This window comes from Miniopterus schreibersii, assembly GCF_964146895.1.
Source record: "Miniopterus schreibersii genome assembly, chromosome: 8".
NCBI lineage: Eukaryota > Metazoa > Chordata > Mammalia > Chiroptera > Miniopteridae > Miniopterus > Miniopterus schreibersii.
Window position 1 is genome coordinate 10,887,680 of NC_138109.1, and position 25,314 is coordinate 10,912,993.

The 25,314-nt window shown below is 48.6% G+C and overlaps 2 protein-coding genes across 7 annotated transcripts in view; one reads left to right on the forward strand and one right to left on the reverse strand.

The window, feature by feature from the left end:
• PLA2G5 (phospholipase A2 group V) lies at positions 1-9,405 on the reverse strand. 5 transcript variants are annotated; one of them, XM_081144491.1, is made up of 7 exons: positions 9,243-9,285; positions 7,993-8,026; positions 5,136-5,267; positions 4,943-4,989; positions 3,675-3,819; positions 1,314-1,420; positions 2-608 (listed from the first exon to the last, which is right to left on the reverse strand). In XM_081144491.1, exons 4-7 carry the CDS (start codon positions 4,977-4,979, stop codon positions 484-486), a joined length of 414 nt encoding a protein of 137 aa, XP_081000617.1. In that variant the 5' UTR covers positions 4,980-4,989; positions 5,136-5,267; positions 7,993-8,026; positions 9,243-9,285; the 3' UTR covers positions 2-483. The 5 variants fall into 5 exon arrangements, with proteins under 5 accessions (XP_081000614.1, XP_081000617.1, XP_081000613.1 ...); XM_081144487.1 differs by lacking the exon at positions 7,993-8,026 and having other exon boundaries at positions 9,243-9,359; XM_081144489.1 differs by lacking the exon at positions 5,136-5,267 and having other exon boundaries at positions 9,243-9,289.
• PLA2G2A (phospholipase A2 group IIA) overlaps positions 7,699-25,314 on the forward strand; it is a 24,936-nt gene continuing 7,320 nt past the window's right edge. Inside the window, exon 1 of one of the 2 annotated variants that reach the window (XM_081144494.1) lies at positions 7,699-7,961. The gene's annotated coding sequence lies outside the window, so the exon portion shown is untranslated. The remainder of the gene's footprint in view (positions 7,962-25,314) is intronic. The other variant, XM_081144495.1, reaches the window with a different exon arrangement.

Consider the following 25,314-nt stretch of genomic DNA (forward strand, 5'->3'; position numbering starts at 1 on the left):
CCAGAGCACAGAAAAAGGCCTGATGGTTTTTATTAGTCTTGAGGAAAAATTTTATTTAATATCAACATGTCAGATTTATGGAGTCAATTTTGTTTCTCCTTGAGTAAAATTCTCTAGAGGGTGGCAGGAACCGAAAAGGAAATGCGTCCCAGGAAAGCCTGCCTTCCGGAGAAGGGGCACTGTCTTCAGAGGTGAGGACGGCTGGCCTGGCCTTAGGCGGGATCTCTGGGCACCAAAAGGACTGACCTCACAAGTGGAGGCCAGGGACCTTGACCTTGTCAAGTCCTGTGACCAGAATCCCTCTCTGGGGATTCTCTGGAGGGTGAAGGGTGGCCGTGGGGCTCCCCCAAGCCCAGGGGACCATCAAGAAAGAACCAGGGGCAAGACCTGGGAGCCTCCCTCAGGAACCCAGCAGAGTGGGTGAGCCCTGTGCAGTAGGAGAAGGGGGCAAAAGTCATGGTCTGGGGGAGCTCATTGAGGTCACTAGGTGCAGAAGATGTTGGGAAAGAATTGGTAAATAGGGTTGTAGCTCCTTAGGTTTCTCTTCAGGCAGTAGACGAACTTCCGGTCACAGGAGCAGAGCTTCACCTGGCAGAAGGGCCCAAGCTCTGCAAACAGGACGCCAAATGCAGAATGAGGCGGGGAAGGCACGCTCTCCAGGCACTGCCGCCCGGGCTTGCTGCAGCTAGGACTCGCTTCTAGGCCGAGCACTCCCGGTCCATTTCTGCTCTGATGGGCGCTCAGTCTGATGAGGGAGGCACGGCGTCTACGCTGGGGGAATGCATAATCTGATGGCAGAGGCCCAACTGCTGCACGGGGTGAGGGTTCAGCCCAGGGAGGCGGAACTCCTGTCCTCAGGGAGCTCCCAGTCTGATGGAGGACACACATTCCCTCCCCTTGGGAGTTCCCAGTCTGATGGTGGAGACAGCTCCTGCTCTGGAGGAACCCCCCTTCTCATAGAGACATCATACCCAGACTTAGCTTTGAACTCAGAGGGACCTGAACTTGAATTTCAGCTCTAGCTGTGTTTACTGGCAAGCCTTTGAGTTTCAGTTTCCTCATCTGTAAAATGGGGAGACTAAACCTACTCACAGGGTATTTTCAGGGAGCAAGTAAAAGGAAGTATGCAAAGCATTTGGTACCTACTGAATGCTCACTCTAGGAGGTTGCATATAGCTGCAATATGCCTGCCTCTCTTGCCCCCAGCTCTGTCCCCCAAGATATAGTCTGGCTGACTTCTAGGGACAGCTGAACTCAGAGCCAGCACAGACCCAGGCTCTTGCAGTGGCCTGAATGGGAAGTCGCAGCCTTACCGCAGGCGACCAGGCCCCGTGAGAATCTGTATTTGTATGACTGTGTCCGGATGCTGCAGCTTTTCTCCTCCAGCAGCCCATAGCAGTGGTCATGCACCTGACAACACCTGTCAATGCAAGACACTTAGATCCTGATTGGAAGGGGCGTGCCACTTAAGCAGAGGCCACACTGTAGGTGTGGTCTGGGAAAGAAAGACTCTAATAATAATATGCCCTTCCTCTAGGGCTGCTTGCCATTGGCTAGCAGCTCACTGATCTGCTTTTTCCTCCTAAGTTCATGGTGAGACTACATTTCCCAGCCTCCTTTGCAGGTACATGTGCTCACATGACTAGGTTCCAACCAGGGAAATGTGGGCAGAAGCGAAGTACACCACTTTCAGATCTACCCATAGAAACCTTACACAGTATCCTCTGCTTTCTCTCCTTCTCCACCTGGATAAAGGTGGATAAAGATGATCTAGCCAAGGACTCTGAGGCCATAGGGAATGGCAGAGCCACAAGATGGAAGGAACCTGGGTTCCAGAATCAACATGTTTGATTAAACTGTTATAAGATCAAAAAACAAATTTCCAGTATGTTAGGTGTAGCAGGTTGCATTAAAATTTTCTTTTGGCCTGGCCGGGTGTGGCTCAGCAGTTGAGCATCGACCTAGGATCCAGGCGATCGAGGTTCGATTTCCGGTCAGGGCACATGCCCAGATTGCGGGCTTGATCCCCAGTCGGAGGCAGCCGATCAATGACTCTCTCATCATTGATGTTTCTATCTCTCTATCCCTCTCCCTTCCTCTCTCTGAAATCAATAAAGATATGTTTAAAAACAGAAAAAGTTCATAGCTTATTCAACTCTCCTTAGTTTTTACATAATGTCCTCTTTTCTGTTCCAGGATCCCACCCAGGACCCCACATGACATTGAGTCATCACGTCTCTTTAGGCTCCTCTTGGCCATGGCAGTTTCTCACACGTCCTTTGTTTTTGATGGCCTTGACAGTTTTGAGGAGTACTGGTCAGTTATCGTGCAGAATGCCCTGCTATTGGGATTTCTCTGATGTTTTTCTCATGTTATGTGTTTATGTTTTTGCTCAAATTGTTCCAGCTTTGGCTACTGGGAGCTCTTTCAGTTGGTTCCTGTGCTCTTTGACATATCTCTGTCAATGGGGTTTGTTTTGTTTAAGCACTTTCTTACTTTCTGCATTTTAAGAAGCTCCAGGCTCATTTTGTATATTTCCTGCCCTAGTCCTCGCAGCAGCCATTCCTCCAAGGACCCTTGGTTCCTGGGACAATGGTATTAAAAAACAGATCTGGGCACTAGGTAGTGCTTATGGCTACTGAGGGGTTCTTTTTGGTCCTCTCAGCTGACAGAGTAAAAGAGTATATATATGTGTCTATGTTAACCCTGTGTATATACACATATGTGTACATGCTTCTATATGTAACCACCTGAATCTATATTAAGTTAAATGGGAGTTCATACTGACATCTCCAACTCTCATCCACCACCACATAGATCATTCTAGCTTCCTTCCCTTGCTTGCCTGTAAACTCCCACTCCAGCAGCGAGAAACTTGGCTCCAGCCATCTGCCATCCATTCGCTTAATTGCCCCATTCCATCATACGTGTCTAGCGGTCTCAGAATTGTTAACCCAGCAGGTGGCATTTTCCAAAGAACATTGACACTTCCTAATCAAGATGTGAAAACTAAGTCCCCTCCCCCTTAAGGCCATTGTTACTACCTCAACCAGGAGTGTGCTGGAAGGACCAGTGTGAACTCTCTGAGGCTTAATCATAAAAACGCTATACTTTTTTGCCTTGCAGTCTTGGGAAATGCACTCTTGGAACCCCAGAGTCACCGTGCTGTGAGGAAGTCCAAACAATCTTGGAGAGGCCTGGGTGAGAGGAACTGTGGCCTCCAGCCCCCGCCCCCAGCCCCCAGCCTCATCTGAGCTCCCAGCCAGCAGACAATGTCCACGTGCCAGCTATCAGAGTGCACCATCTGGAAAGTGTCTCACCAGCCTCATTCCAGGTGCCCAAGCTGAATCCAGGTGGGGCAGAGACAAGCCATCCCACCAAACCCTGCCCAAATGGCAGATTCTTAGCAAAACAAATGGTCATTGTCACTTCAAGCCACTACATTTTAGGATGATTTGTTGTATAACAATAGACCGCCTGATACATCAGGCCACTGAGATTGGGGGGAGTTACTAGATGTATCTTGGGCAAGTCAGTTAACTTCCCCAAGACTCAGTTTTCTTATCTATAAAATGGTGCTTTAATATTCACCTTCCAGAAACAACATGGAATTGGAGGAGATAGTGTGGGCACAGAGCCCAGAGCGCAAAGGGCAGTTGTGATAATCAGCTCACCAATCGGTAGCATCCTTGGGAGTCCCTCGACCGCCCCAGCCACAGTAACAGCCGTAGAAGCCGTAGCTGATCACGGCGCTCTTTCCCGTCACCTTCTCAATCATTGACTTCAGCTCCAGCAAGCCCCCTGGCACAGCAGGCACACCTGAAAGACAGCCCGCTCTCCCAGCATGCTTTCTCCCACCGGGGCTTGGAGGGGCCGGGCGTCTCTTTGCCATCCCCTGCGTTCGTGGGCAAGGGGAGGGGCAAGGAAGGTGAGGGCAGGCGGCAGAGAGAAGCAGTCACAAGTCTGGGGTGTGCAAGCCTGGGTCCAGATCACAGCGCGGCCGCTGCCTCACGGCGTGGCATTGCGTAGGCCGCTGATCTCCCAGGGCCTCGCTGTCCTCAGCTTCCTAAAATGCACTCCTACCTCTTGGAGGGTTAAAATAAGGTAAAGGGTGTACATTTCAAGCACAGTGGCAGATCCGTGACAAGTGACAGAGAAACATTAGGTGTGATTACTAATGTATCTGTACAAAGTGGGCAGACAGGCTCTTCCTGTATCTCCTGACAATACGCCCCTCCCGCCTCCCTACTAACACCAGTTAGAACATAAGAACCTTCGGGCAGGGTGGGCCCCTGAGAGCCCATTGAAGCCAGCTCCCTCCTCGTGCAGATGGAGACACTGAGGCCTAGAGGGGAAAGGTGGTTTGTGCAGAGGTAGAGGCTCCAGGCCTCCTGCTCCTGCTGGAGTCGGTCTCCAGGGATCTGGAGGCATCAAAGAGCAGGACAGCCAGTCAGGAGCTGCGGGGGAGGGCTCAAGACAGACCCCAACCCCCATGCTGTGCAGCGACCCCCAGTGGGCTGCACAGAAAACCTGGACAGGCCTGAGCGGAGAATGACCAGGAATCCTGGGATGGAATATCCCTATAAGGTGCTTGTTTTTCATTTTGGTTTTGCTTTGGCTTTATTTTATTTTGTTTTGCATCAAACAAACAAAAAATCTGCCTCCTGTACTTACAAGCCACACAGTCTCCGTAGAGCATGACGTTTCCTAACCACCCCCGGGAACCCCGCCACAGCCCTGCTGGCCGACTGCTACCCTGCGTCATGAATGAGAAGGCAGAGGCTGGGAGAGGCAAAGTTTTGCCCACGTTTACACAGTAAATGCAGAGTCCAGATTCAAACTTAAGTCTCTATGACCTCAAAGACTCATCTCCGTGCCATGACCCTATTGTTCTTAGAGGGTAGAAGGTCACAAGTTCAAAGGTCATGGGGCCAGCACTTACAAGCCAGGAACCAAGCCAGTGTGAGGAGCCCCTTCATCTCCAAGGTTCTGGAAAAGAAAACACATCCCGTGACACACTTTCCAGGAGATGTCCTCACAGCCCATTCAAACCCGGCCCCGGCTTCCCACCAAGCCCCGTCCTCTCACATTGTTCAATAAATAGGCAGTCCAGTGAGGAAGGATGAGGCAAATACCTCAAGGAGTTGACCCAAGGGGTCCCTGGGGGCAGAGGGGCATCCACGGGGTATTGTCCCCAGGAGAGACGGGAGAGAACTGTCCCGCCACAAATGCGCCTGACACAAATGTCCCCGACACAGTTGCCCCTTCTGCAAAAAAATGGCTAAAAGTAACCAGAGGAATGGGTGGGATTCATACATGGATGGAGATTTGACGGCACAGTGGGGGCAGGAATTGACACACAGGGACAGGGCCCTTGAGGAGGGATGAAAGGACCTGGCAGGGAGAAAAGCATCCTGGACAAGGGGCGAGGCTGGGGCAGGGCGGGGAGGGCAAGGGAAGCTGATGCTTTTAAGTTTTGTCTTCCTCTGATCTCACGGTGCGGAGGGCCTGTTCAAGGGCGTCTTCTTTGCCCGGGTTGAGGGCAGAGGCTGGGAGGGTTCACCCCCCTCTCCTGGCACCGAGGGCAGCGGCTGCCAGGAGCAGGGGCTCAGGAATGAAGCAGAGCGCTTATGCGATGTGGCTCTCAGGGCCTCTTTAGGGCTTTTGCGGGTCCCAAGCACTTTTGCCTTCATAGTCCCGTTCCTCCAAAAGGAAATTCTAATAAATTAGATTTTACAACTGCATTGGTATAAAAACAAATGCAATCCATGCTGGATTCATTATTCTTATTATATTCCTTTTTTCTTCAATGTTAAAATAATTGAAAACAGAAACATTTTCATGGGTCCCAGGCATTATGCCTGCAATAAGTTCACCCTGGGCGCTCATGAGAGCTCTGAAGGGTGGGTATCACTGTTGTCATTTTGCCAGTGGAGAAGTGCAGGCTCAGAGAGCTCAAGGAACTTGCCAGAGGTCACACATTTAGTAAGAAGTGGAGGCAGTGTGCGCCTCAAGGCACCAGGCAGCCTCGCTCCCCGGAGGGAGGAGCTCTCCTTTGAGCCATGGAGCCCAGAGGCCCCAGCTTCCCTCCCAAGCAGACACATAAATCTCTGGCCTAGAGTCCAAAAAAGTCACACCCAGAGGCAGAGGAAATGTGTCTTGGGCCACTGCCTGATTCTAACTTGGCCTCTCAGAGGCTCCTTTACCAGCGGCTGCCTGCTTCCCTTCCCTCTCTGGATCCCAAAGTCCTTGTTCATCCGCAGCTGCTCAGCTGGCCAATGGTCTGCTGGGATTTCCCCTTCGGTGCCCTGCTATCTCTGATCCCTGAGTTCAGTGGTCATTTCTGCCAGTGCTGTGCCCTCAGCCTCTGCCCCCCCCCCCCAAGGCCAGGCTCCAAACACACAACCCCCAATTCCCCAGGGCTCCTGGCTACTGGAATGTCCTCTCCATGCCATCCTTTGCCCAGCAGCTCCTCTGAATTCCAAGGACATTCCTGAGGGTGTATCCACCCATGGCCTCTGCTCTGAGGGCTCTGAATAGCCAAGGTAATGACCCTAGACCCTACCCTTCCACACCAATCTTTCACAGCTGCTCCCTAGAGCTGTGACAAGAGGAAGATGCCAACTACCATGTGCTGGGCACCTACAATGTGCCAGGCACTGTCCACTGTCTCTTTAAACCCACCAAGGACCCTGGCAGGTGAGAATTGTTAGACCTGCTGGCACAGTGTCTGTCCCTTCAACAGTCCTTTACTGAATGAAATAATACATGTTGATTTTTACAGACAAGGAAATCGATGCTCAGGAAGGGGAAGTGAGTTGTCTGAGGATTCAGGCCAGGAATGGGCCTGAAGTCCTTTGACTGACTGGACTGCCCTGCCTCTGAGCAGCCCCCGTGCAGTAACCACGTTGTTCCCCTTCCACATCTTATGATGCTTTGACATCTTGGTGTCCTTGCTGGGCTGGGAAGAGAGAGCCTCTCCTAGGACTAGCTAATTCCTAGAGATAGCCAAAGACGGCTCTGTGAACACACCTTTCACAGGCAAGCCAACCAGTCCTAAGCCCCCTGGCCCAGCCACCTTTATTTAACACTCATGCTCCCAGCCAATATTTCTTCTGCCCTACATCACCCGAGGGCCAGGGACAGACCACCAGGTGCCACCCCATGTAGCCTGGATTCCATTGAAATTTTTCAAGTTACTCAGTCGTGAACTTTCCTTTCCCGTGGAGAACACAATTAAGGCTCTGGACTATGCTTTCTCTCATTTCTTTTGCCTCCTGGCCCACCCTGGTGCTTCCCCCAGTGGCCCTGCATGCTGTGGCATGTTCCCTTCTCTTGGAAACTGTGAACAGCAAACTCTCTTTTAAATGGTGCATCTCCTGACATGTTGGCCTCATCATACCTGAATAAGACCAAAATCCCAGTGCGTTTTAGAATACCAGGGGCACGGGCTGTGGGTGTGAGCACAGGCCCCGTGCAAAGGGGCCTAGAAGAGAGCAAACTGCACAGAGAAGGCGGCAGAGGCACTAAAGCAGCTACCCTTGTGGGGCAGGGAAAAGAGACCATCCGTGGCCCCAGGAGAAGGATGTGGGGGTGGCTATTTTTATCAAGTAACCACAGAGGGGAATGCATGCAGCCAGGAGATAATTTTGGAGTGGAGCAGTGGCTGCAATAATGAGAGGTGGAGAGAGTGGAGACAGACAGCCTGACAGAGCACGGAAATGTGGGGCTGGGGAGTGGCCGGGTCACTGATAGACAGACCCCGATAGACAAATCCACATGCAGCAGTCCCCCGAGCTCCCAGGACCCCCTCAGTTCACGTCCTTCAGCAGGAAAGGAGGGACAGCACCAGCCCTGTCGGAAGGCACGTCTGAGACCTCCTTGCAGCCCGTGGGGGAAGCAGTGGAGGGCCCGGAGTCCCTCTCACAGCTCCTCTTTGTGCCCAACCTCTGCACCCTCAGGTAAGGCAGCCCCCCAAATGAAATTCCTCACCAGTGAGACCTTCTCTCTGTCTTCATTGCCAGGCCTGGAAAAGAGGCAGAGGTTGGGCGCGCCTGGTTTTAAGGGCCTCGCTGCCCGCCTCCCACACCCTTGCCAGCTCCAGGATAACTGGAAACTCACGGAGGAAGCCTTACTCTCCCCCCAAGGCCTCTGGGGGATTTTTCCCTCTCTGTGTTCAGATGCAGCTACATCAGGGGGCCTGAGTAGCTTTCAGGAGGGATATTGAGTTCCGTCTGGCTTGGGCCACCCGCGGTCCAGGGCTCTTCTCCATCAAGGCCTGGAGATCTGGAATCACCCCTCTGGGCGTCACCGCCCTCGCCCCCGGCCACACCGGAGCTCTGTCTAGGCCTCCAGCCCACGTTCCTGCTCGAATTTCATTTTGTCTCCTTCATCCAGGGACAGCCAGGACAGCCAGGTGGCACCCCCTCCAGGCTCTGCCCCTTCTCTTCCAGTTGCTCCCCATCTGCCAACCCCGACTGTCTGTCCTGTTCGGGAACTTGTGAGAGCCCCGTTATGGAGTCGCAGTAACATGCTCCCAAGCGCAGCTGCCCCCTCTTTTTTGCACCTGACTCCCTACCAAACTGCCATGTTTCCTCCCTCTGAGGAGAAACCACCGCCTTGCAGTTGGAGAAATGCAAGCTGGAGGCCCCCCACTCCATAGCTGTGTGACCCCAGGCCAGTCACCACACTTCTCTGTTTGCTCCTGTGACATAGCGGAATAATGACTCCCAGCGGCCCGAGAGGCTCGTGGAGAGGAACACACTGTAGGAAATAAGGCCAAGTGGGGAGGTGTGCGGCGCAGGGGTTAGCAGCACGGACTCTTCTGGGTTAATGTCACAGCTCCAAGTCCCGGGTTCAAATCCTGGCTTCCCCACTCCAAGCTGTTTCACCTCAGGGCCGATTTTAGGTCTCTTGCCTCAGACAGTTATTAGGACTGAGTGATTTCATGCATTTGTAACAGAATAGTGGCAAAATAACGCTAACAAATAAATAACCTCCAAGTGTGTTGTCACAAGGACACGGGGAGCTGCTATGAGTCCATTCTCCTCTTCTGTTAATCCCCGCGTGCCCATCCCGACCCCACATACACACACTTTTCTGAGAAGACGCGGGTGCACCCATCCTCCTGTCCAAAAATCCCCTCCTTCAGGCCCTCGCGAACCCATTTCTTCCCGGGACCTGCCCACAGGCACCCCACGGAACCCCGTGAATCCAATTTAATACAAAAAGTACCCACTGACCGTCTGCTCTGCTGCATGCCAGGGACTGCTGGGGACCCAGTGTGAACAAGAGACACCCAGCCCCCACCAGGCGCCCGGCTGGTTGGGGGAAACGGACAGCAAAGGCATCGAGTAAATAAATACAAGTCCAGGGGCATAACAGCTGTGGGCAAAGCTCCTCTATTCTGCCTTTTTATTTCTCTTAAGTCACCCGTTTCCTCCTCCGCCTGCGGACACTCACAGGCCTCGCCTTCCTAAACCAAACAAAAGGGAGCCAACAAAAGGGGAAAACATCCCTTACCTCTGCTGACCTCGCTCCAGCTTGCTGTTTCCCCTGAGCGCCCAGTTTCTGGACAGAGAAGCCTCCACTTGCTCGTGGCCCGCTCGCCCCTGAAGCCTTTGCTGCCTGGCTCCGGCTGCATCCCTGAGCCAGCTCTCAGGGCCCCCCAAAGCCCGGTGTTGCCCGAGCTTGGCTTCACCCCCCCGTGTCTCGGGCACTCCGTCCGCTGACCGTCTAACACCGTCTCCCTCTGGCCTTGGAGGGGCTGCCCCGCCGTCTGCGCTCCTGCTGCTCATTTCCCATTTCTGTCTGCCCCCCAAATGCTGGTGTTTTCAAGAGTGTTTGCCCCCCCGTTTCTCTATCTCTCCTGGGGTGAGCTCATCTGAGGTCGGGGATTTGGGTCCTGTTTCCATGCGGATTCCAGGAGCTTTCACTGGCCAAGCAGCGCCTGGCACTAGCTGTGAATCAGCAATAACACCGGGTAAGCAAGTGATCGAATGTGTGAATGGAGAGAGCACAGTGTCGGTCAAAGAGCCTGAGCTTCAGGTCGGACAGAAGTGTATTCAAATCTGGTGTCACTTCTGATCGCCTCTGTCACCTGACCTCTTCAGGTCTCAGTTTCGTCATCTGTAAGGCAGGACAATAGTAAGACCCGCTTCATTTTATAGTTTTGATAATTCAATGAGATGAGGCAGGCTGAGGGGCTCGGTGCAGGGCCTGGCACCTAGCAGGTGCTCAGTGAATCACAGCGATTATAAATATTATTGCTGTATGTCTTTTCACTAAACTCAGAGCTCTCTGAGGATAGGCGCTGTGTCTGCTTCATTAATGTACCCCCAGCACTTGGCACATAGCAGGTGCTCAGCTAGGTTTGCTAAGTGAATGCATGACCTCTCCGGCTCTAGCTTTCATGCTCACCCCACTGCCCCAGTCTGCACTTCTAATATAATTTGAATTATTACCAAATTTAAATATCAGGCAGGTATTTGAGTATCAGGCAGGTGTTTAGATTTTATTAATTATACTGTAATTTAATGTTATATTAATTATATGTTTAAATAAATTCAAATACTTACCTGATAGTCTAGCTCAGTGGCCCACAAGAACCCCAGAACTAAACTCACTGTCTCCCCCACAATCCAGCCCCTCCCAACTCCCCTCTCTCTGGGAAAAGATCCAGTCATTCACACAGTTTCAATTAAAACACCCCAACCAGAGTAGAAGATTGTTGAGAGCAGGAATCTTCTGATTCATTTCTGACCCCAGAACCTGGAATAACTTCTGACCCCTGGTAGGTCCTCAAGAAATATCTGTGGAATGAATTAAGCATCCCATAAACATGCTTGTTCTCTGGTATTTGCTGTGTCTATCTCGTGCAGGCTCATCCCAGGGCCAAAGCCCCAGTGAGGGCAGCCACAGATACCTGGACAATCTCTGGCCCTGGGACCCAAGCTACTGAAACACCCCCGGCCTTATCAAATGAGTTGATGACCCCGAGGAGGCTTGCACATAGAACAGGATTGCCCAAGGGTCACAGACAGAAAGTCTACATTGAGTTTTCCTCCTCCAGGAAGTTTTCCCTGATTGCTTCTTCCACATGAAGTTTGTCTTATCACAGAACTTATCACATATACTGTCTACTCTGGTGCTTCCTGTTGGAGGGGATTATAAGGCTGATAGCTCAGGGAGGAAGGAAAAAGGGATTCAGTACTCAATGAGCATACACTGTGCCACAAGTTCAAGGCAAGTTCAGCATTTGTAATCTTTGATTCTCACAAAATCTTGGGGCATTATGATCCCATTCTGTAAAGAAACTGAGGGCCAGATGTTAACTAGTTTTCTCAAGGCCGCACAGCTAGTAAAAGGTGAACCCAGAATCTTAAGCCTGACCAAGTCCATGGTCTTTCCACTACAGAAAGGGGTTGAAATCCAATAGAGACATGATGATTAGGATTTTCACCAGAAATCGAACCGAAGTGACATATGATTTCTTTATAGACAAAATGGAGACGTGAAAGCTGAGGTATAGTTATTGCTAGGGGATGAAAGTTTGCCCTGGGGGCAAAATTCTTGTTTGTCCAATTTTGCCCCTTGCTAGGTGTCTGGGGCTTTCTGCCCTGGTGAATTTCTATACCTGGCCCATCATATTTGCTCTGCTCATGTCTGTCTAACTGCCTATAACATTCCCCCTCAAGGATCTTGGCTCTGAATTCTTTCAGAGAATAGGGGTGCAGGGTCTCTTTTGTAGCTGCTTCCTGCTGAAAGGGGGCGATGTTTTCCTTCAGAGCCAAGGGAGCCTTGCTCTTTGTCAGAGAGATGATGAAGCCTGGACACAAAAGGAGGTTGTGATGGTGCCTGGGGTGGAATTTCCTGACTACAAGTAGGGCTTGTAACTTGGTGGAGACTGACTGTATTACAGATCTCAGTATTATTGGGGCAAGAATTATGACAAATGGTCTGGTAAAAGCAATAAAATTTTCGTTATTAATAGTTTCAAGGCAAAGGATGAAAGAAAAATGAAACATTAGTTTGGAGAGTTGTAGCCAATTATTTAAGAAAACTAGAAAAATTCAGGATCTAGTTCAGTTGAGTCTATGGGTGAAAAATAAAACTTTGAAGACAATTAGCTGAATTAGAGTCCAATATTCATAACTGTGTATAATGGACTTTATTGAAACATGGTTTCCCCCCTTAAAATCATTCTTATTTTTATTAGAGAACCAAATTAAGACCAATTTATTTACTATGTTAAGTCCAGTTTCAATTTGACCTGATTATTTCCATGAATACAAGAATAATACTTGATTAGACAGTTCTTTTAAATTTCCTTTGCTGGAATTTCACAAGGAATTTTCAGATTGAGCTTTAATTTGCCCCTCAGCACAGGAGCCAAGCCACACAGTTGCCATTAGGCCTTGCCTGCAATACCTATAGGTTTGGGTGGATTTCTCAAGTTGTTGAGGTCCCCCAAATGTCTGAGGTTCTTTTCTTGCCATCTTTTGGGGAAGCAACCTTCGTTCCTTACCTGGCAAGACTGCCAACTGACCCACTGACCAAGCAAGTTACCAGGCCCTTTCTCCAAGGGGTTTTTATTAGCTTTAAAGTCAATCTTCATTTCTTAAGGCTTTCCAGTAACATCCAGAGTCTAGGCATGCCTCTCTCAAACATGCCATTCCAGTCAAAGTTTTGGTTAATAAAACCATAATTGGAAACTGGTCTTATTGAATTCATGCAAAGAAACGTATTGCCATGAAAATAATATTCATTTATTAAGAGTTGCCAAATTCTGGAGGAATTAGGTAGGGAGGGAAATATAAGTGTTTCAATCTTGTTTATGAGGGCATTATTTGCCAAGTTACTCTAGGGAAAAAACAAGTTTCCTTATATCTGGAAAACAAAAAGATTTTAAAATCATCAACATCTTGAACAAAGTTATAAGAATAATAATTATTTTCAGTTCATTTAATCCCATATAACCAATTTTTGCTTATCCTGATTATTTGCCAGTATTTCCATGAATTCAGTTATTTCTTAGAGTTTTATGAATCTTTATCTAGTTTAAAGATATTACTTGCTTAGAAATCTGTAATTTAGAGTAAGTCAGTTATTTTTATGACCCTTCCAAAGACATAACTAACATATTTGCAAATGCATTAGAGTAAAACAATAACTGTCTGCAAATGACAAAATTAAAATGACATGGTTATAGATTTGATTATAATGCAATTGATAAAGAAATTTGTTTTTTTTGTAAGATATAACTTTCCAAGATAACCATTTCTTGGTAAATATTATGAAACGACACAAAAGAACAATATAAAACCCATATGTTTAGATTTAACACACAATTTCAATATAGAAAAAACAAATAATATGTGAGATTTTAAAACATGCATGGCTTATTGGAAGTGTGCATTGAGCATTGAAAACAATTTATGAATTTTCAATGTATTAATCACAAACACCAGGAGTGTCACTGCCTGATGTCCCCCACAACAGGGAACCATCACTCTTGGCTTGCCTAGTGTCACTGACCGGACACCTGCTACCCCTGACAGTATTCTGTCTGATTTGGCTTTGAATCTTTGCAAGTTCCTTCCTATCGCAGGCTGAACATTTTAGAACATCCATTTTAGTAAAAATATATGTATATAAATAGAATATAGTTATTATTATTATTATTTTATTTGGCAAAGCTTCAGATGTAATTTTAATCATATTAAATAGGCCTAATTAGCTCAAAAAGTTTTCTTTTGTGAGGAGAGAGAACAAATCTTTAAGGTATTCCAGGGGCCCACTGGGATAACTTAAAGTCATTTCTCAGTTTAAAAAAAGTATTTTAAAATTTAAACTTTGGGGAGGTTGTCAAACAAACTTAACCAACAGATTATAACATAAATTTTTTTGTAAACCTGGGTAAAACTAACATATATTATATGGTAATAACTTTAAAAGATGTTAATCAAACTTAAGCTGGTGTTAATATTAAATATTTTGTCTAGACCACAGGATCCTGTTTAATTTATATAAGTATTTAATTTCTACAGGCCAATAAATATTACACCCCGGTTATGCTACCCAGAGGCAGAAAACACACCACATATAATACACTGACGAACACATATCACATAAAGACCATATACATAATCCAAGTCACTAATTTTGTAGAGAAGGCATAAGATTTTTTCATTTGTGTTTGATAACGTTTTAGAAGGCTGGAGAAGGTGGGAGGGTTTTAATCTTCTTACCTGTTCAGAAATAACCAGTTTATAACAACTCAATTTCGATTCTTGTCCTTCAAAACTGCATTATCATATTTTATATCTTCTATTACTAAACCATAGTTTTCCTCCAACTTAATTTGAATTCTTTACTTTTAGAAAATTTATCTTAGTAACTGCTAAAAGTAAGCAATTAGTCTTGTTTAGATTGGCAAGTATATTTTATGACTTCTAGAAACATAGGCTCTTTTTCTAGCAAACACATTCATACCTTTCAGAGACATACCTAATGAAGTGTAGGACGTGTGTTAATAGTTCCAAATTTATTTTCTAGTTTTTTTAATAACAAAAGGCCAAAAGTAGGTGAACTTCAGATTTGTCTAGCAATTAATGTTTATCAGCTGAAATAAGTTAATTTGATTCGCTTGAATGGCTAAGGTTTTTTTCCCCTTTTAATAAGGATTACCCCTTAGAAAGTTGCATTTTAAAGGCTAGTCCAGATGAGGTTTGGTAGCCTTCGAATTGTTCCTGGAGCCATACCTCTGGCCCTGTAAAGACTTTATTTGTAAAACAAGGACTGTGGTTTTTGATATCTCAAGAACTGGGTTGTCACTCAAATGTTGGCAAACAATGGATAAATAAATTCATTCACCCATTTTTGAAACGTTTCTTCTCTCATTTGGGTGTGTTTTCCTTTCAGGCTCCGCAGCAATTACAGAGAGATGCGGTTTACAGGTAGTACATAGTTTAGGATCATCCCCAAGAGCCATGAAGACTCGGGTACAGGGACCTCTGTCCATTCCCCTGGGACCCGCAAAACAGGTCTTGCTGCAAGTCTTACGAAGGCCTGGGTTGTTCCTTAAGGCCATGAAGACTTGGATGTACAGGAATTCAGCCCATTTGCCCTGATAACAGCAGAAAAAATCTAGCTGGAGGACGGTGCTCTAATTAAGGCTTCCATCCTTCGGCCAGGCCTCCTGGGTCCCCGCTTTGTACTGGGGCCATGCTGTAGTATAAAAGAAGACTCATCTCTTTTTCTTTAGAGTTTGGGGGTCCAAGTTTGACCAGTTTTTGAGGATACATTCTAGGGGAGAGTCCTGGGGAAGAGAGGGTTGGTTTCCCATCTGGAAGAGAATAGAGGGGAGTAGGAGAGAAACAGGCATCCCGCCCCCCTACAGTGGGTTCAAAGGAGACTGTCCCCTGTTTCGTACCCCGATTTCTGGACTCAGCTAGCCTTACCACGTAACCCGCCCCCAGTCTTGTGTGAGACACCACGTCCCTAAGCTCACCGATGGGATCTCCTTCCTCTCCAGCCCCTCGTTGCTGGGTTTGGGTGCACACCCTAGTCTTGAGCAACTGAACTTGCCAGTTCGTCTCTTATCTTTCCCATTTCCCGTGACGCATAAGGAGGCCTAGCAGGGCAGCGCCTGACGTCAGGGACAAGGACCTGACCTCTTGTCCTTCCATTCGTTTCTGAAATTCCCAGGAAAAGTGGCAAACCCATTGGAGATGACGAACAGTGTGCAGAAAGTTTTGCCACCTTCCCCCGGGGGCTCTCTTTTGTCCCAGTTCAGTTTCCTAGAACCCTTCTTTAGGCGACCTGGCTCTCTACAAGAAAAACAGACTTCTACAGGAGTTTCCCAGCAGACTCTATTTAGCAATTCTGTTGTTTGGCTCCCAGAAATCAGAATCGGAATCGTTAGAAAAGCCAGGGCCATGTTCTCTAACAGTTCAATTAAATTCCTTTGCAAACCCATCAGGGCCCCGGAGAAAGTCAGAGAAATCTTTAGGCAGAACCCTTAATTCCTATTCTAGTATAAGGGAATGTGTACAATCCGTTTCCCCTCTCACGTAAGACCGATCTTTCTGGTTCTTCTATCCTGGGTACAGTTTACCTGCGCCTCTCCTAGAAGCCTTGAATTTCCAATCAAGATAAGCTTCCCATTCATTGAGTTTTCATTTTAGAGCTGGGTTTTTCTGATTTGGTGCAAAAATTAATTTAGGCATCAAAAGCGCTACATTTGGACCACCTTCAGGCGATATCACTTCTAGTTAAGTTTTCCCATTTCTGTAAGTATTGGCAAGTAAAGGCTTTCTGTTAATTGTAAGAAGTATTAATGGGGCTGGCGGCTGGGAGTTTGCAGCCTTAGAGGCACAATCTCCCATGTTGATTTTAGTTTTGTTTTGAGATTTGTAGGGTCCGCACAAATTTCTAGGGATGTGGTGTAATGGGTTGAAAGTGTGCTGTTTGGGGGTTGAGCTCCGAGGAGCTTTTATCTCCCGAGTCGTCTCAAACCCTCTTGTGGGCCTCGGCTTCTCCCCCCAGCTTCTAACACAGCCTCGTGGAGTCAGAGCGCTGGGTAACCAGCCTTGATGGGTGCTGCCCGGATGAGTCAAATAATTAATTACAGTCGAGCTGGATTCCCTATGGGGCTCCCGCACATCATGAGACACACCCTCTGAAGCCTCCACAGAGATTCTCAGCGGCCCAAGAACACCCGAGACCCAGGCTGGAGGGTGGATGGGCCCGCCCTCGGAACTGAACAAGTTCAGCTTTCACTCATGTGGTAAAAGGTTTTGTTCAGACCCTCGGAAAGCACTGCCAAGTGGAAAGGCAAAGTTAAACACCAGCCATCCCTTCTCTCCTCCTTAGTTATCGTGACCCTTGGCTATAGACTAGGTTCTTCTCAACCCTTAATCTTTAGCTCCACCTTGAGGGTTTCAAAAAAAGTTCAAAGGCAGCCTGACTTTAACTCCAGACACAAGGAACAAAGAGGAAAGAACATCCTTCCAGCCAAGGGCAAGGAAGCCTCTCTCTCCACTGGAACTAGTAAAGGACAGGGAAAGGCCGGGGGAGGGCTTCCACAGTGTCCCCGGCGCAGGCTGTGTCTTGCAGTCGGCGGGGTGCCCAGTGCCAACTTCCGCGGCCCAGGACCCTCTCATCCTGTCACTGGAGTCGTCTGGCTGTGAGCTCCCTAACCGCGTTTAAATGCTCGCCCCGCACAGTGCAGCAATGGGGGGGGGGACCCCAGGACCCGAGGAAAAGATTCAGGGAGGGGAGAGAACACAGAGAGGCATGTCCTTCCAGCCTAGGTGGCGAGGACGGCTGGCTTACCAGTGATGAAGCAACCGGAGCCACAGTAAGAACCATCCAGGTCACAGCACCCAGTGCGTTACTGGCGAGAGGACGAGACTTCAGCTCTTGTCTCCTTGAGGGAAAGATTTCAATCAAGAGACAAAGTGCAGCAAAGCAAGCAAGAATTCACGGGCCGCAGCAAAAACACACTCGGGACGGTGCAGCAAGGAAGGAGCGACGGGAGGGCAGAGGGGGGCTGCCCTGGCTCACTGGGAAGTCAGAGAGGCGCGGGGACAGCGACAGGTTCAGGGGGTCAGCTCGGGAAAAGCTGCCTCTGCCCGTCGCTCCCCTGGTTGCAAGTCTCGTGGGGTCTTTTAGGGGGGAAGGGAGGCAGAGGGGAAGGGAACGGCCCAGGAGCTCTTCCCTGGGGGAGAGCACACCCTGGGTCCCTTGTGTGGAGGGTATTTGTGTCTCTCTGGCAGGTGGGACTCAGGGGCGGTCTCAGGGGAGGGTCGATAGAATATTCATCAGCTCTCCAGGTGCGAGCTTTCAGGGTCGTGGTCTCCAATGATTGGTCAGTGCCAGGGAGGGTCATTAGTCAATGCAGCTGGTCCTGAGGCAGCCAGAGGCGTCACTTGTCTGGTTTTGCTGCTTTTCTGGGCCTGGAGCTGAAATACAACGGAGGCCTAGATGTTATCTTTAGGAAGGAAAAGGTCAGGGGGTCTAAACAGCATGAACAGTGATATGCTGGGGGAGGAAAGGTTACCCTGGGGGGGCGGGGGGGGCGGGGAGGTTCTTGTTTTTCCAGTTTTGCCCCTTGCTAGGCATCCGGGGCTTTCAGCCCTGGTGAGTTTCTGTACCTGGCCCACCGTCCTTGCTCTGCTCATGTCTGTCTAACTGCCTGTAACAGCTTCCTCTCTGTTTCTGAGTCAGTCTTCTCTGTGGCCGCACATACCCCATGCTGCCAAAGTCAGAGGCACCTGTCTGCCCCACAGGCACATGGACCCTCATCATCTGGCCCCCCTCTCCAGCCTCGCCTTCTATATCACCCTGCTCCCCAAGGCATCCCTAGAAGAAGCCTCAAGCAAGCCCTTTCAGTTTCCCAAACACACAATCTCAGGAAGAAAAAAAAAAGTTTGTTGAATGACCAATAGAAACAGTTAATCCTTACTGAGCACAGATACAATGGTAAATTCTTTGCATGCTTATTCCGTTTCACCCTTTGGTTAGGGGACTCTGCAAAGTAGGGACTGTTCTCACATGCAGTTTAGGTGAGGACACTGAGGCTCAAAGGAAAAGAAATGGCTCAGCCACATCACAGCTGGCAAGGGGCAAAGCTCTGAGTTGAACCTGATCGGTTTGATTCCCAAGGCCACATATACTTAACCGAAAGCCTCTCTGACTTCTAGGGAGAGGGGTGGGAGTGGAAGGAGAGGAGGGCTTGAGAGAGATGGGGGAAGGGAGGGGAAAGGTCTTTCTATGGGTGAGAAATGGCATCTTCCCCATCTCTGTATTTCTTTCTACATGTTCCAAAGTGTCTGGTATGCAGTGGATGCTCACAGAAGGTTAAGAAATGTTAAAAACACGTAGACTGTTTCTATTGCCAGTGACAAATATGTTTGAGTGGTTTGAGTTAAAAAGAAATTCCAGCAAGGCCTCAGATTAACACAAACACAAGTCTCAACTCTAACGCTATGACCCTGCCCAGCGTTGGCCCTGATTTTACAGGTGGTCGTCTGGGTAACCTCCACCTTCCCTTCAGGTGCGGCCTTGCAGTCTTACGAACAGCACAGCTGCCCTGGCCGGGTGGCTCAGTAGGTTAAGCGCCATCCCCTAAGCCAAAAGGTGGCAGGTTCAATCCCCGGTCAGGGCGCATACTCAGGTTTTGGGTTTGACCCCCCGGTTGGGGCACATGCAGGAGGTAACCGATCAATGTTTCACTCTTTCTCTCTCTCAAATCAATAAAAACATATCGTCAGGTGAGGAATTAAAAAAAAAAAAGGGAGAGAATAAGACAGTTCACAAGCTGTGACTGCTTATGAGTAAAGGACCCCAGCAGCCCGAGGGATCCCCTGTAATAGGGTCTGTGCCTAGCCCACCCCTCTCTGGACCCCACCTTCTCCAGTCTCTCCAGCTCCGGCTGGTTCCCCCTCCCTGGTTTGTGCAGTCCCCGTGTCCATAACTGACCTCTTTGGCCTGGCCTCAGCTCCTCCTCCTTGGCCTGCTCCCATGAGCAGCCTCATCAGGGAGTCTTGAGTCCTAGCCCAGCTGGCTCCCTGCTTCCTGCCCCAACACTGGGGCCCTCAGGCTGTAGATCCCAACAGACTCATGGGCTCCAGAATCTTAACACCATGAATGGGAGCAAACGGTGAAGACAGGCCTGGAGGTGGTGAGGAGAGACTTCTGCCTGGACCCAGCTGGGCACAGCCTCTGCTCAGCCCCCAGCTGCCTCCACAACGCAGGAAGTCCAGCCAAATCCTGGAGACTGGTGCTGGCGCTCCTGCCAAAGGGGCCTGGGCAGTCACTGAGAAAATCCAGTGGGGGTGTAGATTGGAGTCCTGAATTATCCAGGTCACAGCCTTATCCGGCTTCAAGGCCTTTGCTAATCCCTCAGCCTGGAGTGACCACCCAACCTGGGCCCCGAGCTCAGAACTTTCTTAAGGGTCTAACATACTGCTCGGTAACTTGACTATCAGAGTACCTGGGGCACTCAGTTTGGGCAGAGGCAGGACCATGAACACAGACCCCGAGGATGAGATGCCCAGGAAAGCAGGTGGGGAGGAGAGCAGGAAGGGTGGGAGGTATGGACACCACCAAGGAAACAACCTAGTCCTGGAAGTGAGCCCTGAGGGTGGGAAACAGTGGCTAGAAATTCGGTGGTGTCGTGCACAAACAATTGCATGCAAAAATAATTTCCTGAGGACCTACTGTGTAGGACACCGGGTACAGAGATGAATAGGGCGGGGGCGCTCCTTGCTTGGAGTTTAATGGTGGAGACAGCACAGGAATGAACCTGCCACCAAAACCATCGCAGGAATTCGGGGACAGCTAAGCCCAGAGCAGCAGCGTGGAGAGGGGTGCCCTGCCCAGCCAGGCCAGCTGGGGAATCTCATACAGTGTCAGCAGCCCCAACAGTAATAATGGTGGTATCAACATTTCCTGGGTGCTTCCTGGGTGCCAGGCACTGTGCCAAGCACGACACCTGATTTATCCCGTTTAACACAGACATGAGCTCTCCAGGGGAAAGTGCCCTTCAGACAGGGGTCCAGGAGGTTGGCCAAAGTCACACAGCTAACCAGAGACTCCCATGAGCTTAGACGCAGAGGACTCTGTTTTTGTTTTTTCAGAGTGGCAGCCCCTAGTTTGACCGGTATAGTCCTTGGTACAATACAGATAGTAGAGCTTTTTTTCTCATGACCAGAGAGAAGAAAAAAAAACATTAAAAAATAAACCAGAAATGTGTAACGTTAAAAGTGAAACTTCCCCAGGCCCACCCAAAATAACCACTGTCACGAATTTTTCTTTTTCTTTCTCTTTGTTTTTTTCTATATTGGCTTTTGCTTCATATATACATATTTTTTTAAGAATGAAGGCCTTCCCAACTAAGTTGAAATTCGTCATTGTCCTCTCTTCCGCCCTACTTCCATCCTTCCTTCTCTGCCCACAGGGTACCAGACCTTGAACTTGATGTGTCCAGTCTAGAGTTTACGCTCCTGCTACACGTTTGAACCCATAAACAATATACACCATCACTTCTCACGTTATATTCCTACTCTGCTCAGACTGCGCCCTGCGGATCTGACTTATGCTAAGCTCTATATTGAAAATAGCAACGTTGGATCATAGAGTATTCACATTTTTTTGGCAAAATTTTATCTTGAAAAATTTTAAATCTACAGAAAAGTTGCAAGATTGCTGTAATTTACACCCATTTAACCCTTCAATTCGCCGAGTGTTAATGTTTTGCTGCCATTGCTCCACGTCTTCCCTCACACGGCATTTGAGAGGAAATTGCAGGCCCTTCACCCTGAATAGCTCAGCATCTGTCACCAGAGGACAAGACCTTCTCCTACATGGCCCCACGCAGTCGGGACACTCAAGAAATGTAACATTGATACAATATTGTCCAGTAACCACTATCCAGTAACCATTAAAAATGTCTAATACCAATTTTCCCCCATTGTCCTAATAATGCCTTTTATATCCAATTTGTTTGCTTTTTCCCCCAATTCAGAGTCCAAATATGAATCAGGCATTGCATTCTGTTGGATAGATCTCTTTGCTTTCCTTTAATCTACAAAGTTCCTGGATCATTGTTTTTTAATTTCTCATGACATTGACTTTTTTTTTAATATATCTTTATTGATTTCAGAGAAAGGAAGGGAGCGGGAGAGAGAGAGAAACATTAGTGGTGAGAGAGTCATTGATCGGCTGCCTCCTGCACACCCCTGACTGGGGATCGGGCCCACAACCCGGGCATGTGCCCTGACCAGGAATCGAACCCCGATCTCCTGGATCCCAGGTGGATGCTCAACCGCTGAGCCACACCGGCCGGGCTACTGGTTTTTCTTAAGCCTTTACTCCTCCATATGTATTCTAGGACCAGTTTTTTGAGTTACATGATGACTCCCATTGGGATTTTTATTGGAATTCCATTGAATTTTACAGATTACTTGATGATAGTTAGTCTTGCCAGCTCAACATGACATGGTCTTACTCTCTATTTCTTTAGGTCTTCCAACATGTTCTTCATAGCATCTCATGATTTTTTTCTTCATAAAAGTTTTTCACATGTATTAAATGTTTTTTAGAAATTCTTTTTTGGTTCTTATCATGAGCTGCATCTCCCCCCACCCACCCCGTTACATTTTCTAATTTATTGTTGGTGTTACGTGGGGATGACTTCGGTTTTTGTATACCTCATTCTTGTATTGGCTAATCAGTGCTTTTTGTTTATTTTTTAATCCATCTTTTCAAAATCTCTGCTTTCACTACCCTTTCTTTCCAAATCACATTCATTTCCTGATTTCAAAGACACTGCAACTCTTTGCTCAACTAAATAAGTCAGCTGAGACTGGAAGTTCCTGTGTCTGAGTGAAAGTCAACTGAAGATCAGTCACACTCCATGGCAGCCAAAAGGGTAACCAAATATTTGTATTTGTACAAGCCCCTTATGTGGTGGACGGATTGTACTAACACCCAAAGACACTCAGCACCTTATAAAATGGCAGTGGGCTGACTTTTCCCCAAGAGCGTATTACGTCCCTGAGGTGTGAAGGTCATTCCTGGGTTTGCCCAGACAATGGCTTCTTTGGAGTTAGTAAGAATGGGCTTCTGACTTGAAGGAGAGCTTTAAGCCAAGTGGCAAACACCATGAGAGGGAGGTGATTGATTGTACAGGCTTCACGTTCCCAGATAGCCATGACCTGGCGCAAAGGCTGGGAGGAGAGGAGAGTCCCAGCTTCGCCGGGCTCCGCCGGGAATTCTCTGAGCCTCAGCTTCGGAGTCTGTAGATTCAATGATTGAGCTCCATCCTCGTTAAGGGCCCTTCCCACTCTGCATTCTTTGTTTTTATTCTGGGCACATTCATTCCAAATCAGAGCCCTGTCCTTCCTTTTCCAGGGCAGGGGTTTCAAGTTTCCAACTGTACCTCCGCCTGCCCCGGGCCCGCCCTTCACCGGTCTGTTGAGTAGTGTCCAGAGGCTGCCAGCCTGCCGCCGCCTGGCTGCAGGCCTCAAGGCCAAGGGCAAGTCCAGCTCCGGGCCCAGGGGCCTCCCCTGGGAAGGCTGCATACCCCAGGACTCTGAGCACAGGCACAACACCTTCTCCCCGCACCTCTGGCCACGGGCGCCACTGATCTCAGGTGGCCTCAGGGACGTTTGGCTGGAGAAGATCCTGGCTCCATTCTTTAGCCAAAGAAAATCCTGCTGCAGTTGAATAGTTCAGAAAGCCAACCGAGGAAATGACTGGACAGGCAGGCAGCACAAACCATAGCACCTACCCTCTGTGAGCAAATCAAACTCTTGTTTTCAACCCAACACAGAATCCTCAAGAAGCCATGAGCAGGCTTTCCCCAGAACCTTCCCTGGACCTTCTCGGCTGCAGGTCCTGAGACGCTAGAAACTTGGGACTACAATTTTGTCCCGTTATGAGCCAGTCATGTCCCAGACAAGCAGTTTATCTGTCGGTCATCTTAGAGCCTCCCAAAGGTGGGGCCTAGAATTTATCTTATTGCCCTACCACCTGGTGCCTGGGATGGACCCTCTGTCCCTACATAGTTACCATTCACTCATTCACTCACTCATTCATTCGCTCAACACGAACTGATGGAGCCCTTGGCATCTATAGGCTGCGTGCTAAGGGAAAGAGCAAGTTCCCTCTGATTTTCAGCTCAGGAGGGGAAGGGGTGGAAGTTGAGCCCCTTAATGCTAATGGAGCTTTTCCTCCGCAGTGGACTTCGGGGCTCAGCTCCTAAGTCCTGGCACTCTCCGTGTGGTTCAAACTGAAGGGACAAGCTTCTTACACCTTCCTGGAATATGTCACGGGGTGATATAGAAGTATGAGATGCAGGGAGTTCCCTGTCTGATGGAAAGACCATTCCATATTCTCGAGGGGTTCTCCGTCTGCAGGGAAAGACACAGCTCTAAGCTTGCAGAGCCCCTTGATGCTGAAGAGCCCCTTGTGTGTGGACAGATTGTATACACAAATACTAATATCCAATGACACGCAGCACCTTGTAAAAAAGCAGTGGGAAGGAAGGGAGGTGGCTTATTCCTAGGAGAGGTCCTTTGACGTAAGATATGTGGAAAGAGGGATTCTTTGGGGCCTCACCCACTTCAAGCATGAAGGAGAAGCCCACATTCATAACAGCCAAGAGATTTATGACATGAGAGCTGTAGGCGGGCCAGGGTGGAGTGAATGTGAGGTAGCCATTCTGAGTGCCAATTTTTTAAAGTGGAAAATGGAATTGAGGTGCACTCTCTGGAAAGATGAAAGGTGGTTTTATTTGCGTCCCTGGATCAAATCCCAGAGAGAGTCTGAGCAATGGGGAGAGGCAGCCGATCTGAAGGGACATTCTGAGCCACTGAGGAGCATGGTCCACGAAGGGTCATTACGTCCAGCCCCTGCTGCAATGAAAGACTGGCTTTACTCCCCTCCCAAACAGGCTCTTGGCCTCCTCCATAACATCACACCAACACTAACCTCTGATTGCCTCTGGGTCTTAAAACCATCCCCCAAATGAGGCTCTCTTCACGTCTATCTTAAACCTGCCACTATTCATTCATTCTCTCTCTCTCTCTCACTGCATTGATTGAAAATAAGGGCTGATCAATAATATTTCATATTTTACAACATGGCTTCACAGTGTTACAGGTTGAGCCAAGAAGGCCAGAAGGCCTGCAGCAATCTGTGTGTGTGTGTGTGTGTGTGTGTGTGTGCACATGTGCACGTGTGTCCCAACTTTGACAGCTGAGAAGGCCCAGAAGCAGTAACGTCGTTGCAGTAACACTAAGCAGCCTATCTCCCAGGTCTTTGTTTCTAAATACCATTCTCAAAACGTAAGAGAGAAAGAAAGAAAGAAAGAAAGAAAGAAAGAAAGAAAGAAAGAAAGAAAGAAGGGAGGGAGGGAGGGAGGGAGGGAGGGAGGGAGGGAGGGAGGGAGGGAGGGAGGGAGGGAGGGAGGGGGGGAGGGAGGGAGGGAGGAAGGAAGGAAGGAAGGAAGGAAGGAAGGAAGGAAGGAAGGAAGGAAGGAAGGAAGAAAAAAAGGAACCAGGGCTCCTAGGAGAAATGGATGATTGGAAAGTTAAAATACAAGATAATCTTGGAACACTTGCAATGCCAGAAAGTAAGGAAATGCTAAGGAAAAAAATAGTGATGATGAGGGGATGCCAAAGGACACAGCTGTCACCTTAACAGTGCTCTCCGTGGCCAAGATGGGACAATTTGAGCAAGAAAATAAATAATGATGATATAGACTTACAATCCACAGATGAAAATAATGCATACATACTAATA

Bases quoted from the DNA above. Each gene is read 5' to 3' on its own strand.
- PLA2G5 (XM_081144487.1), bottom strand. The intron at 4,990-5,135 runs GTATTTGCCTCA...TTTCTTTTCCAG, and splicing joins CCTTGGGTCAACTCCTTGAG to AACCTTGGAGATGAAGGGGC. The intron at 1,421-3,674 runs GTGAGCTGATTA...TTGCATTGACAG, and splicing joins CCCAAGGATGCTACCGATTG to GTGTTGTCAGGTGCATGACC.